We start from the raw sequence: 16,477 nt of genomic DNA on the forward strand, positions 1-16,477 counted from the left end.
CCGTATTTTTGCATTGAAAATGTTCTAAATAAAGGACGAAAGCTTTGCAATTAAAAAGTTTTGGTTATTGTTTCATTAGACAGCTATTTAAGGGCCATTTTTTTTTTTTTTTGTATTTGCAATTTTAATATAGCTTTGTCTGAAACAATAGTTAATTGGATTTGTTTTTGGACCCCGGAGTACGGATTACCTGTTTTCTTATATTTTTTTAATTCTTTAAATGACTAACATACTTAAAACTTGTATTTAAAATTTAGTGTATAATAATTACTAAAAAACAAAACTGTTTTTTTTTACTACCAGACAACAATATAACAGTTCTTGAAAAAGGATGCTTTAAATATTTTGTGTCAAATCAGTCTTTTGTTTTTCTAAGTTTACTTTTAAACAAGAAAACATATTATGTTTGTAAAAAGAGAGTTTTAATTCAGTTATTTCAAGTATTGAATCAATTTTTTTTTTTTCTTTGATTAAAAAATTTTCTAACTTATAATATTTCTATATAAATATGTATAATGTCAAGAGCTAACAAAAGAGTCCAGTTTTCACACACTTAATTAAGTAATAAATGTTTTTTTTGATAACCGAATTGTAACTTATTAAATTCGTTAATTTATTATTGTTCGAAAACGTACCTTTGATGTCACAATCGAATCCAGAGAAACCAGGCTGACATTTGCATTTGTAATAAGGATAAATATTTTGAAAAATGCACCCTCCGCCATTCTTACACACCGGTGGAGAATTCCTTCTAACTCCTTTTATTCTAGTGCAATGATCTTAAAGTTTGTTACATTGTATAAAAATTTACATAAACTTCATGTACGAATTGATCATTAACAAGGTGAACTGATTTGAATATTTTAAAAAACCTCAAAATTTTCACGTGAATTTTGAACTATAAGTAAATAATTATCTTCAGTTTTAAATGTTTTTTCAAATTAAAAAGTGTAACATTATGGCTTAATCTGTTATTTGTATGGTTTATATTTAAAATTCTTAATAAAAAACAATTAATTAAATGTCTTACTGTATGTTTTTTTTAAATAATTTGTTACAGATCTGCTTATAACATATTTTGTTAATACTTTTATACAAAAAATATTATTAAAGTATTTTATAAAAAAGAAAAAATTCTTATTTTATTTCGTTAAAAAGTTAAATTATAAAATAGTATGAGTTATACAAAAACATTTTTAAATATTTAGAGCAATATCAATTGTTTACCCTCATTTAGAATGTACATAACTATTTATTTTATTACTTTAGTGCAAACAAAATATTTGTAACAATAAATTTCTAACTCCAGCTGCAGTGATTGTAGCCTTGATACCCTACTGAACACTCGCAAGTTTTTCCGCTTGGATAAACACGGTACATCCAATCAGGGTCCGTGTCGTCCAAATCTCTGCAGTAGCCGTTTACGCAAAATTCCGGCAAGCACTGGTCAATTTTCGGGTTCTGGTACCTGATTGGTGGGAATGAATCCATCGATTCAACTTTAGTTACAACAGTTCTGGTGTTTTCTGAAGTGGCTGTTAAAAATAAAAAATTAATATCTAAAATCATATCGTATTATTACAACCATGGTAATTTATTCAGTAAAACTTGATATTGATTTTTGGGATCTAAATTTATTCTAACTTTCTAATTAGAGTGTACGTACACTCTATTATTTAGGAATTAGTTTTCGTTAAACATAATAGTTAAAGTAAAACTATCAATTTTTAGAGAAGATTAGAGGAGTAGGTTTAGTATTTAGATTTTTTGATTTTAATTTACAGGTATTTTTTAATTCAAGCATCTTTTTCTAAAAACTTTGTTTTAAAACTATATATATGTTTATTTTTATACTGCCTTATAGACAGTAACTGCCTAGCAAACATATAATTTACCGAGCTACAATAAGAAAAATAACATTTTAAGTTTTACTTTGGTTCAACAAGAACAACATTCAAAAATAGGTACAGTAATCATAAAGCAAGCTTTAATAATAAATTAGAAAGACATACTACTGAGTTATCAAACTACATAATGAAAATAAAAGACGCAAACAAAGAATGTTATTTAAAAAGGAAAATGCTCTGCAGAACTAAAATTAAACTGAAAAACAACGAAACATGTAATTTATGTAGCTTTGAATTAACGAAATTAAAAAAATTAAAAAAGAATCATCGCTAATTAAAAGAAAATAAAGACAGAAACCCTGTCTTCACAACAAAATATGTATTTTGAACGAAAAAAAAAAACAATAAACGATTACAAAAATAGCAAAAAAATAAAAATAAAAATAAGAACAAACAATACAATACAAAGATTAATTAATTTGTACACAAGTAGTTTTTAACATTAGCTACCTAGAATTATTCAAATTTATTTGACACGTCATAATGTGTATTTTTATGATTTTAAAAAATTTTTATGTTAATCTTACTATTGTTCTAATGAAACACTTAAAGCGTAGAAACTATAGTAAATAAATCAAACATTATTTGTGGTTTTTTTTTATACAATTAGTATAAATAAATATAAATATATATATATATATATATATATTTTTATACAATTAGTATAAATAAATATATATATATATATATATATATATAATATATTATGAAATTGTGATTTTAAAAGTTACAGTACATATGTTTCATAAAGACAACAAGATTGTTTTTAATCTTCAGCTGGTTCAATTAAATAAAAATCTTGATTTTTAAATTAGTTCAACAATTTTTTTTTTTTTTTGCTTCCTTTTTAAATCAAACTCATTTTTAATTTGTTTTAGTACATATTACAATGAAATAACAAAATAAAATTGTTAAAATATTTAAACCTTTAGTTATGTCATTTAATATAAAAGTATTTTTGTTTAGTAAGTTAATGTTAGTAGTTAGTTTATTTAAGTAATCAAAATTAAACATAATTATTTTCTTAAATCTCAATTGTAACATTATTTTTTCTGTAAGGTATACTAAATAATCTATCTATATACTCTTAAAGATTTATTTAACAAAATACTATCGATAAATTTAACCTTTTAGTTCACAGTGTTTTCCTTTAAATCCAGGCATGCAAAAACATGTATAAAATGGACTTTTGTCCGAATAACCGCAAGCAGCGCCATTTTTACAAACAGGAAGTTCAAATTTGTGGCAATAATCTGAAAAAATTCAAGATATTTTTTTGTAATTTTTTATAATTTTATTTAAAAGCATACTTAAACTGCAGTGGTTGTGGCCCCAATAGCCATCTTTACATTTACAATAAGTTCCGGAAGGATATTTTTCTTGCAAACTTTTATTTCCTGATGTTGAAACGCATTCACCGTTGATACATGTGTCGGGTTCGCAAGTTTTAAGTGGTTCCCAATACATAACAGCTAAAAATTTTATTTATTTTAGATTACAGACTTGTTTTAGTAATTTTAGATATCAACTAGAAGGTCAATAAAAATTTCGGTTCATCATTAAAACCTTAAAATACATTTTTATTACTTTGTACTATCATAGTATATATTTTCTTTTATACGGGTTGTAATGTGTTTTTTAAAAGTATACGAGCGTCACATCTTATAAGTTGTTTAAGTAACAAAAAGTATAAAACACTAAAGTTGTTTAAAAAATCACAAGCTTATTATACAAACTTTACAAAAACAGTTTAAAAAACTTATATCTTGTCATGGACAAGCCGTTAAAGGTATTCAAGTGGTGGTGACTCGATAACCGAAAGGTCTTTTCGTACACCAGATAATAGAACCAAACATTTTGAGCTGAACCAAACATTAGGTCTTAGTACCAAACATTTTGAGCGCTTTTATTTGTGGTTCAACAAACAACACATCAGCTAAATATACAAAGTTGTACGCGAATAAAAAACTGTTTAATTTATACTAACGTAAGGTTTTGTGTTCAATCTCACTGTGTAATATAATTGTTATTCTTGACAAAGCAGTTTTATTCCCGAGATAAAACATTTCATCAGAATTAAAAGCATTCAAGTTTGTTGGTTTATTACAGTTTTCTGTATCTTTTTCTTTCCACCAAGCTCCGCTACTTTCATATGAGCAGTATGGTGTTTTCAGCTCATTTTCTTGATCAAAAGCTTTAAAAGCAGACCCTTTTTGTGATTGAAGTACATCGTCTGAATTTAAAAATAATAAGTGCAAGTTTTGTTCAACAAATAGTATTTATTTTATATTAAAGTAATTTAATATACAGTAACCTCTCGCATCTTTACGCACTCGTGGCGTTACGCACTCTCGTTTAGTTACGCATTTTAGAATTCTAAAAAGTTCCAAAAAAAAAAATTTTATTTTAAATTTTGTACAAATTAGGTTTATTGTATATTTATAATTTTAGATTTTTTTTATTTCTAATTCACTTCTTCATATCTTTAGACTTTGTAAACTTATATTCCTTGACTAATTAATAAATATTTAGTTATACCTCAGTATATCAGAAGTTTTGTTAACAATAAAAGATTGAATTAAAATTCTGAAAGAAATATGACTGTGTTAAATAATGAAAGTATAATGAAATAATGAGAGTTAAAAACACAAATAAACAGTACAGCAGTCTTGCCCTATATATAAACAAACATATAAAAAAAAAATCTGATAAGTACCAAATTAGTCACATATAAATAAAGAAAAATGCTCTTATTACAAATTTAGAAAAGTTTTCGGCAAGAATTATTATTCTATTTAAATTTAAATCCTTTTTTTAAATATATGTATATTTTTATCTTTTGTCTTCATATTTATAAGTAAAATAAACAAATTCTTAAAAGTGGAAAAGTCCCCAGTCTGCTTTTAAGTAGAAGCAATATCGAAAAACAGGCATTATAGTAAGTTTAGTTGGTACCTCTCGTATCTTTACGATCTTTCGTATCTTTATGCAATTTTACTGTGGACACAATGTGCGTAAATAAGCGAGAGGTTACTTACAATAATAAAATTTAAAACAATTTTTGTTTTCATTTGATTTTTTTTTTTTGAACTATAAAGTTTTGGTTGTGGAAAACTTTGTAGCTGCTTAATGTTTAATATGTAGTCTGATTTGAAAAACTAATCATGTGTAAATTTTTGACTTGTGTATATTTTAAGAACTGTGGTATAATAAAATTTATAAAGATCTTGATTAACAAAATAACACCGAGTAAGAAAAAAAAAGTATCTGTTCTTGTTGTAATATAAAAAGAAGTTTACATAACATGGCTTAACTTAAATTTTTCTGTAATTTTATTAGAAATTGTTTAATTTAACTTTTCAATTTTTTCAAATGTAATGTAATTTTCGTATTTTGATATGTTATTCTTATTTAATTGTTAATGTATATGAAATCAGCCAATTCACAAAAACAAAATTACCTGTAATAGATGTTGAAACCATGTATTCTGGTAAAGCTGGATAAGAAAATCTGTACTCTGGTCCTGCTCCTATTTTGAAATCGCTACAGAGATAAAAGATAATAATTAGTAATTAAAAACTGTATAACTAAACTTTGAATATGGTATAAGTTAGTTTGTATAACATATAAAAAAATTCTTAGTTTATATAAAAATTGAATGTTTGTATACAACTTGTTCCATTTAACTAAAAGTGTTTTAACATAAAACATAGAGCAAAACAACATTTTAGCTCTAATTTTGACTTAGCTTTGCTCTATAAATTTTATTAGAACTTAGTTTTATCTTGTACGAAAGGTCACTTGCTTTTTATAAGAAAACAAGCTCGGTTTTTACAGGCAAAGTCTTCGACTTGCCTTCGTACATTTGTAAATGTAGTCTAAAATAAATGAACATACTTACAAAGAAATACACTTCTAAAAAATCAAAATGATTTTTTATAACTTTTTGCAGTGCATAAGTATAATTTAAAATTTTGATTAATTAAGGTTTTTTCATACAACAAGTTCTTCTTAAAAGACTATAAGCCGGTCATTTCAGCTAGAAGGACAAAATTCGACTTCAAAACTTAATTTATTTAATCCTTTTATAAACTTACTAAAGTACTAACATAACTTTCAGCAACTTAATTTTAAAAAATTAATTAAATGCTTATTTGTTTAGTTTTAAACATACTCATAAGAAGACACTTTGTATAAGTTTCCTTCAACTTTTGCTTCTATTATCATGAGCCAAATACCGTAAGATGTAAGCCTGTGAAGTTTTTCCAGTCCTAAATAAAGAATTATTAAATTGGTAAAAATAAAAAATTTATATTTTACAGTTTCCTACCTATCCAGTGGTTTCCATTTATATCACCGAAACCTTTAACATATTCCTCATAAGTTCGGTTGAACGAAATATCACTGTTGTTACGGTTTTGAACGGCCTGAAACATAATTTTTATTGCATTTTTACCATTTGATAACTGTCTGATCATTTTTATTTCTTTTTTTTTAGTTGTACTACAAATTTCAATGATTAGTAAATTAACATGTTTAACTAGATATTTATCTAAAACAATTAATATACAAAAATTTGTTTTTTAACAAACTATAGCTTAGGTAGGGTTTTTGCGCTATTTTGGGTCGAAAAATCAAGGTCGTTATAAAGAGAAATAAAACTTAAATTTACAAGTTAAAACTTACTATCCAACCAATAATTTTTTGGTTCCAAACTAAACTCTTCACACATTGAACATCTGTTAACTCCCCATTTTCGTATTTTATTGTGTACACGGCCTCTTTGAACTTATCGACAATTTCTCTTTTGTAAGGTATAAGACGGCTGCAATCGAAGACGGTTTCATTACCTAAAGAAAGCAAATTTATGTGTAAGCTATTTGCAAATAAGCAAATTAAATATAATGCTAATTATTAATTTTAAATATGCTAAATAACCTGCTTTTAATTTTCTGAACATATAAAACAGGCTCCAAACATAAAAAAACAATACAGTTATTTAGAATAGGTTATCAATTTGTATATATTGTAACAACATTGAACTTTTCAAACATCACTACAGGTTGTTTTAAATACTTCATAATGCAAAACAAAAAGTATTTTGAAAATTTTCAATTTACTTATACTTTTTGAAGTATTCATGAAACAGAAGAATTTATTTCCTACATTGTCCATTTTGTTTTTAAATCTTTTATAAGTACCAGTAGAAGCATGTGGATATGTTTTTATAATTTCTGTGCATTCATTTAGACTTTTCACTGTATCTGTAAAAAAACTGTTAATATAGTTTACTTGTTTACTTGTCATTAATTTGGTTAGTTAGTCATTTAAAAATAGATTTATACTTTCTATAAAGAACACCTAATCAAAGTCAAGTCATTATAGTTGTTATTATTTAAAACTTTTCTGTTATCGAGTTTAAGCACCTTTTTTTAAGTATCTTTTTTAAATATAATTAAATGTAACCTGGTGAGACAAAAACTTGTTCTAAATTTCGTTTTGACTTCAACAGATTTGATTCCAAACTAAGGTATTTTGATTCGAGTCGTTGAACATTACCTGCCAAACTAGTAGAAAAACAAGAAAAAATGTACAAAAAAAGTAGTACCTCTTTAATACTTTTCATACTTTGACTGTATTAAAATTTATGATAAAATAATAAACATAAACAACTAAATTGAATTAGATAAAGATGAATTAATTTAAATTAAATCACATAATAGATTTAAATAAACAAACTAATAATATCAAGTTATTGAAAAAATAAATAAAAAAAGTTTTAGGTGCCTTTAATACTAATTAAAAACTCTAAAAAAAAACTATTACTGAAATGTATTTATATTTATATAAGTTTTTAAAACTTCGGTTTGTTTAGATGCGATTTAAATACTTTATAAATAAAATTATTTATATATCTTTATAGTTTTGAGTCTGTATCATTATCCTAACAATGTTACAAGGATTAGATATAGAATGAGCTAACATTTGATAACCACTTAACGTAACTACTTTGTTTTACGAAAAATTTAGCATTTAGTTGTTTGAAAATGGATGAAAATAGTTACTTGCAAATTTGTGCAAATTAGCTAAGTTTAAGCTATAACCAGTCTAACAATTGATTATTCTATTGTGTAAGTTTACAATTGCTTTCGCTATTAATTTGCTGAAACTTTATTTACATTATTCTCAGTACTCATCACTTTTACTTACATCAAAAGTTACAAAAAACTTCATTTTTATAGTAACATGATTTGTTTCTTATGTAACTTGTATAAAAAACTTCACATTACAATTTAATCTTAAAAAACTACGATTACGACTTTTTTGTTATGAACTACTGGTTTAATTCAAATATTTTATTTAAGTTATGTTGGTAACAGCATTTTTAAATGACTTAGGTAAGTAGGTTTTTGTATATCTAAGGTAATTCTACTTGATGAGTATACTTATGACCAAAAGTTTTGATTATGATAAACTAATATTATAAACGAATAAGAAAAAATCAGTTAGTTTCGGAAAGTGTTGTTGTAGTAGTGCATTGCAGTATAGTGCTTATTGTACTTTGCAGAAAACATCTTAGATTTGCTATACATACTAGAAAAATTGTTAATAAAAAAATTAAGCTTTTAAGCTTTTTTTCCATGTTTAAATTCTTTTATAGACGATTGTTGTATTATAATAAATGGGCGTTCGAATTTTACTTCAAGTTTTCAAACTTTATTTTGGTATTCATATTAAAGTTATCAAAGTAAATTTAATTTGGTTGTTAATAAAAACAATAAATAACATAAATATACATATAAATCAAATAATTTGTTTAGGTGTATTCAAGTTTTTTTTTTCTTTATTAAATATTACATAAAAAAAACTATCCATAATCTTTTAATAAGTCTAGCCACTTCTTCTGTCAGTTTACAAAATATAACTCAAATAAATGTAAAAATAAATCATACTATTGGTTTATGTTTATTCAAGTTATATTTTATTTGTTTGTTTATAAACTTAAAACTACAAAAACTATCCATAATATTTATATAAGATCTAGACAGTATTTTATTTTTCAATTAATTTCAGCAACTTAATTGCAGCTACATCTCAATACTACCCATAATTTGAATGAAATCACATCAAATTATGGGCATAATTGATTGAAGCAATTCTACACATAAAATACTGCCCATAAAGTAGTACACATAAGGCCAAACCTAAGTTTACTAAATACAAATTACGTATATAAAACTATAAATCAAACAATTTTAGATTTAAATCAAACAGTTTATGTGTGTTCAAGTTTAATTTATAAATTTTGTTTATAAAATCTTGAATAAAAAAAAATACCAAAATTACTTATTATATGACTAGCCATTAATTCTGTTAGTATAAAAACAATAAATTACATAAATATACATATAAATCAAACAATTTGTTTAAGTGTATTAAAGTTTTTTTTTTCTTTATTAAAAATTACTTGAAAAAATCTATCCATAATCTTTTAATAAGTCTAGCCACTACTTCTGTTAGTTTACAAATTATTATTTAAATAAATGTATAAATAAATCATACTATTGGTTTATGTTTATTCAAGTTATATTTTATTTGTTTGTTTATAAACTTAAAACTACAAAAACTATCCATAATATTTATATAAGGCCTGGACAGTAATTTATTTTTCATTTAATTGCAGCAACTTAATTGCAGCAACATCTAAATACTACACATAATTTTGATGACATCACATCAAAAATTGAATGCAGCAATTCTACACATAAAATAGTGCCCATAAAATAGTACCCATAAAAAGTCCTACCGGGATTTTTACAAGTTTAGTGCAGTATACAAATTTCTTTTTGGGATTTTTTTAGTCGGCCGTTTATAGTGTTGTAAAAACTGTTTAATATCTAGCACAGTAAATTTTGAAAAATCAGTTGTCTAAATTATGCTTTATTTGAGTAAACGCATGACGGTATAAATGTAAGAAAGTGTATGTATTTACAAAAGCACGCAGCGACTATCTTCTCTACATAAAAACTGTTTTAAGAATCATATACGACAAGATGTCGTTTGAAAAATCAAAATATTTGTAAAAAGATCACATATTTTTATAATTAAAAGACAAAATATCAAAACACATGACGATTATTTATGTCAGTTTTTTTTAATAAAATTAAATTTGTTGAAATGCTTTTTTTAAGTTTTCGTAAGTTAAAGTTGAAATAAATAACTTAAAAATAAAATATTCTCAGAGCTTTTTTGAGACTCCGTAGATCTGATCTTAAATTTATTTGAGAGCAGTGAAATGCCGTTAGTCGGAATAAAGTTTTAACACAAGAACATCTGTGGTATATATTCCAATAAGCTTAGCTTATCAGGATCTCTAGAGTTTAACGCCTTTTAATGTTACATCTTGTCATAATATTTAGTTAATAATTAGTTTACTTAAAACTTATTGTAAATTTTTCAAACCTACAGAACTAATTACTAAAGTATATTATTCAAGACTTCAAACTTTTTACAGTATTAACATTATTTTAGCTCTTAAAAGTATAAACTTTTACATAACTAGTTACTTTAAGCTAAAAGTAAGTGTTACTTTTAAATTATGTAGCAAAAAATAATAAAACTGGTTTGTTAAAAAAAGAATTTTTTTGATACCTATATATACTTTTAATATCTACAGAACTTACTATTGAAAATTTATAATACAAGATGTCAAGCATTTGAAGTCGCTTACTTTAATGATGTAATGGAATTATTTTTTACTAGAAATACTCAATTATAATGATTTTAGTATTAACAGGTTATTTACCATTTTAGAGCCTTTTATTTCGTTTAATATCAAAATAATGTTTTAGTTAAACCTTAACATGTTTAAAATCATATAATTAATTTGGTATAACTAAATCAAAAATTTTGTTATATAAAAAATAACTACATTAAACTACAAACAATTAGTTAACTCAGTAAATAAATAAAAGCTTAATTTTGTTTTTATGCAGTATTAAAAAGAAAAAACAGAATTGTACTAACTTTTATTTTCTTTCAGTAAGTTCTCATTTTGATTTTTATTGAATTTTATATTAGTTGTTGCAAGTTTTTAAGTATTATTTTATTAAAGAGGTTGATAAATAATGATAAAAAGTTTACAAACTAAAACTAACAAAAAAATTTAACTAGATTGTATAGCTATTTATGTTATATATCAGCATAATGCTTTTGAAAAATTATATGAGAAGAACTTTGAAGTAATTGATTAAAAATATTAGCACAGGTTGCAATATAATCAGTAATAATGATACTGTATCGTTTAGATAATTTAAATCTTTCAAAAAAACCATTTAACTTATAATTTATTTAATACTAAAACCGGTTAAAAAAGGTGTACTTTCAAAACCTTGGAAGAAACTATGAAGAACCTAGTTCAAATTTTAAAAACCGAAAATGTGCCGAAAACACTTGGTCTACCCGTACTGAAAATGATTGTGCTTCTTAGATAAACGCATATAATGTACAAGATGCTAAAAATATTTTGTATAAAACGTATACGCATTTGAATAGGTTGTTTACGTTTTAATCACTGATTTGGAGAGTTCTTCAGTTTTTTTCTGAACAGTAAAATCCCGAGAAATTACCCAAAAGAGCTTCAAATCTGGTATCAAGAGATGCGAATATTTATAGACGCCCGTGTCACTAAGCCAGGAACGAACGTAAAAGTTTAAATTTAGAAAACCATAACAATTTTCTAAAGTCTATAGAAAAGATTTAAACAAATTTATAAAGTAAAAAAAAAACGATTTTTATAAAAAGGGAAAACACCTTCTAAATGAAACAAAGAGGAAATATCCGCTTTATTTTCAAATAGTTTACTAAACATTACAAAATAAAATATGAACAAAAGTAATACTGACTTAACGTTACACAGTAAAACACAAAAGACATTTATATACCTTAAGATTCACACTTAAAGAAGTACTTAACTCATGTAAAGAGACATTAACCATATTTATAAGTTTTAGAAATTAATGAAGAATTGTTTAAGTCCTTGACAAGATGTTAAAAGGTATCCGTGGTGTATGACTCGATAACCAAAAGGTTCTTTGTGAACCAGGACAAAATATTTAGAGCGTTTTTTTCTTTAATACACTAATATTATACAAAGTATTAACAAAACATAGCAACATTAAAATATAACTTCTACAAGAAAAATAGCGAACTGTGAAACTGAAAAGAAGATTTTCTAAAAACATATTTGTAATGAATGTTTGTTTTTAAGGCTTATCAGACATCTTTTGTTTTTAGCAAATATATTTAAAACCAAAACATTACTAAATTTATTAAATGCTGACTGTTCTTATAGTTATTACCAAAAGTTGTCAGTAGCTTTTTTTCTGTCAAGTACGTTTTTCTTTCAAAACCATTGACTTAAAGATAGTCATGAGGAGTATTACTCAATACTTTTTGAACAATAGTATTATAGTTCTAGTTTTTCTTCATCTGATAAAACTTCTTAAAACAAATAAACAGTTAGAAGCGCGTCTACTATGGTGGACACCAAGAGAACTTTTGTAAGTTTTAATAAAAATGAACCTTTTAAATTGTTAAAAGTCAGTTATTTTAGTATGAGGTTTTAGTAAAAAATATTTACATTTAATAATTATGAAATAGTTTAAAGTTTTTTTTTCAGATAACCGTTAGCTCACAAATCATAAAGCAATTTTAAATGTTGTGTTAAAAATAGACTTCTATTAACTATAATTGAAATCTCTTTAAATACTTTAAAAAGTTTAGTGTACAAAATACTTACTAAGTATACAAATGATTATTGTATATAACTAGAACTTAATTTAAATTTGTACTTTTAAATTAATTTGATTAAGTTATCATTTATTATCAATCAAAAAATTGAAGAAAAAAGTTTAAACTACGTTAAAATTCAAGTAGTTGTTAAACAATGAGTAAAGTTTACGTGTATAACGTTTAACAACTTACAGGATTACCAAAATACTACTGACTATATATCAAAACTATATATGATTGCTTTTTTGAAGTTGAAAATAAAAGTTTTTTCTAAGATTTACATAAAAGTAATTAGTTTAATTATTAAAGTAAGTTTTATCAATTCCTAATCTAAGTAAATGTAATTTTAAACTTGTTTGTTTTATCTGCACACTTAAGTTTTTTTAAATTTTTGTAATGAACTGTAAATAGTAAAAATTGAAATAAAAACTTTTGTTTACATATTATCAAATGTAATAGTTAAATCGAATTCAGTTCGAAAAAAACAATAAATTACAGATTAAAAAACTACTTCTTTAAGGCAGTTTTAGTTGTTAACAGCACCAAGTAATGACACAGTAAACAAAATGACATAATATTTGCATAAAAAATTACATTATATTCATATTCTAAAATACAAAATTGTAATTCTTGTTGATATTATTTTAGTTTAAATTTTATATGTGAGTATTAGAAAGTTGAAAAAATTACAAACAATAAAGCAAACAATTTTTTTTTTGGTGGAATCGATGTTTTAGAGTTTCAATAATAGCATTTAAATAGTTTGGTACAGGCTTGAAGTATAATATCTATAAAAAATATCTATCATAAACTGGTATTGATTCAGCTAATTACTTAACAAGTTAAAAACTTGGTACTTATAACAAAATTCTTTATCAAAAGTCGGTTTTCACTTATTACGAAGAGCCTAATTAAAAAATAGAAAGTAAAACTATTCCTATTATTGCCATATATGAGTTCCATTTTTAATCAAAAAACTCGCTTTTGGCTAAAATAAGGTAACTAAACTTTACCTGTATTCATTAATTTTGACTTTTATGGTTTAACTGTTATTCATTTATATTTTTTAAATGGCTCTGCTTTACCACCATACTATGAAAGTAAAATATATTTTTTATTAAATTAAACGAGAAAAATATAACGAATGTATTTATAAAAGTTTATTATTTATAATTGTGTAACTACTCCGCTTTTAAATCTTAGCATTTTGCTGAAATCTAGAATGAATAAAAATATTATAATATTAACCAAAAATGTAAATTGAATAAAATAAAAATTATAAACTAAGTGCAATATTTGTTTGAAGATTAAAATTGATCAGGTAGTTTTGACTGATTTTATGATAGCTTTAAAATATAAAAACAAACATCATCGACTAAAAATAATTTAAAATAAGAAATATTTTTCTGCTTTTTAAATGCTACTCTAACAAAAAGCTATAAAATAAATTTAAATGCAAACTTTACAAAATGTCTAGGTATAAAAAAGTAAAAATAGCACTTAAAATAATGTGGCATAGAAGCATGAACAATAAATCCAATAATTAAACTCAAATATCATGGAAAATATTTAACTGCTATAAAAACTTGAGTGAGTGAAAACAAAATTACTTTTAGTGCAAAATATAAAATAAATTATGTACTATTTTAAACTAAATAACAATATGAAAATAAGTGCAAAACAATTACGTGCAACAAAATTCAACACTTGTAAATTTGCGCACCGTCAGAGGGCGCTGTTGCGAACAAGTATTGAGAAACGTCATCCACGTCCGAGTACGCCACCGTGCGGATAGTTTCGAGGAATGTTGGAACGTTGGATTTGGTTACCAGGGAAACGGTGCACCCTCCCCAACCGGCACCCGTCATTCGCGAACCAAACGCCCCTGATTCCCTGTGAAATGTAAACACTTTTTTTTTTTGTAAAAAAAGTAGTATTTTATGTATTAAAATAAAATGACAATATTTACAGTGTTGCCACTTTTTGAATCAAAAAATCTTCCTTGAGTGACCAGAAAATTCCCTGCGTTTTTTTTTTAAATCCTTAAAACTTTTTTTATTACTTATCTAAAAATAATTTCTATGAAAGTATTTTGAAATAAATAAAACTAATTTTTTGAACCAAATTTTGAAACTGGATTAACTAAATTTCATCTAAGACCTAAAAAAAATTCCCTGAGATTGAAATAAAAAATCTTAAAACTTTCCTTAAATTTTTAGAAAAAATTAAAACTACCCTGAGTTCTTCTGAGTTTAAAAAAAAAGAACCAAAATTCCCTGAGTTTTCCTGAGTGTGTGGCAACCCTGTATGTATTAACAAGTATGTAAGTAAACAGTGGACTTTGTCTAAGAAAGTTCATTAATTCAAAATAAAAACTATAAAAATTTAAATGATCTAAGGTCAATGCAAGCTAACTTTTAGAAATTAAATAAAAAATGATAAGAAAAGCTTCTTGTTTTGATTTAAAGGTAGTATTTTTTTAAGTCTTAAAAACAAACATACATTTATCAAAATAATAAATTTGAAAAATATTTTTTAAGCGTATCAGCGAATCGAAGCAACAAACTTTTTTGAGACTTGTGTAGTTAAAATAAACTCAACATTAAAAACATTCTGATCATTTTGTGAACCTGCAAGTTTTAGTGAGCCAGTCGAGTTCCTCACAACTGCATTCGTACAACTCGGAACAACTTTTGTGGCTTTCATTCATCAAATCACCCAACCGCTTCAAAACTTCGCTCTTGTCAGAATTTATGTCCGCTTGGTGTTGATCGCACACGTACTTGAATTTAATAACCCGATGCGCCTCTCCGTATACGTGAACTGCCCTCTCATACAATTTGAACTCTTTCGCTGTGTATAAATATTATGTTACTTTGGATGTGAAATTTTAAAGTTTTTTATACAAAAGTTTATAAACAAAAATCAAAGTTTGTTAGAAATAAGACCATTCACTAGAAGGTTTACTGAATATGAAATAAACTTGTAGATCGAACAGAATTACTTGAGATTTTTATAAATTAATAATCGCAGCTGTGTTATCAAAAACGCAAACAGATTTAAAGCACCTAAAATGTTTGATTAGTAGAGAATTTGATATTAAAATATATTCATAATCTCTCTTTTTGTTGTAACTGTTAAATTCATAATTTTTATTTTAGCAATAAAAAATTCAAAATAATCTTTAAAACTTTTTCTAAAGTCATCATACGTGGTGACCATTATAGCTTGCACGACTCTTTATTAAGTTATCAAACGTAGGACTTTTTTTAGTTTGAGATAATGTGCGTTAAAAAGATAATCAAAAATTTACAAGAACTGCATATATTTGTTTTAAATATCTTTGAATTAAATTTATTTATGGCAAACTATAATTTCTTAACTAATTTGAGTATATTACACAAACTAGGTCATACTTGTAGAACAAAAATATTGTGTAAAATAGTGATAAAACTACACAAACCATCTTTTGTTTTATCACTGAGAAATTTTTCAACTAAAGTTTGTTCATCAATGGCAAGTATGGTACAAACTTCTTGTCTCGAGTAAGTTTGTTTGTGTAGAACTTCTTCGCAGTAACTCAACATTTTTTCAAAACTTGCATTCAAGCATTTTTGAAGATCAAAAAAGTTAGATACTTCTTTTGCATCAACTTCTAATGTTTTCGCAAGAATCTGTTAATAAATAAAAACTTTAGATTATTTTGAGCTTTTGTAACTAAGTTATAACAATCTGTTTTATAATACACTTTTGAATGAGCGTTTTCTGTTGCATAC

At 24.8% G+C, this 16,477-nt stretch overlaps 1 protein-coding gene across 1 annotated transcript; it reads right to left on the reverse strand.

Moving 5' to 3' along the window:
- Nucleotides 1-14,370: 14,370 nt before the first annotated feature.
- LOC145848077 (N-acetylgalactosamine kinase-like) lies at nt 14,371-16,375 on the reverse strand (the record flags this gene model as incomplete). The annotated part of the gene is made up of 3 exons (XM_082953817.1): nt 14,371-14,594; nt 15,332-15,554; nt 16,165-16,375. Coding segments are annotated over 3 exons (627 nt in total), but the record flags the coding sequence as incomplete, so codon positions are not given.
- Between the last annotated feature and the right edge of the window lie 102 nt (nt 16,376-16,477).

Source organism: Thalia democratica, unplaced genomic scaffold, assembly GCF_965202585.1.
Source record: "Thalia democratica unplaced genomic scaffold, ktThaDemo2.hap1.1 HAP1_SCAFFOLD_1233, whole genome shotgun sequence".
NCBI lineage: Eukaryota > Metazoa > Chordata > Thaliacea > Salpida > Salpidae > Thalia > Thalia democratica.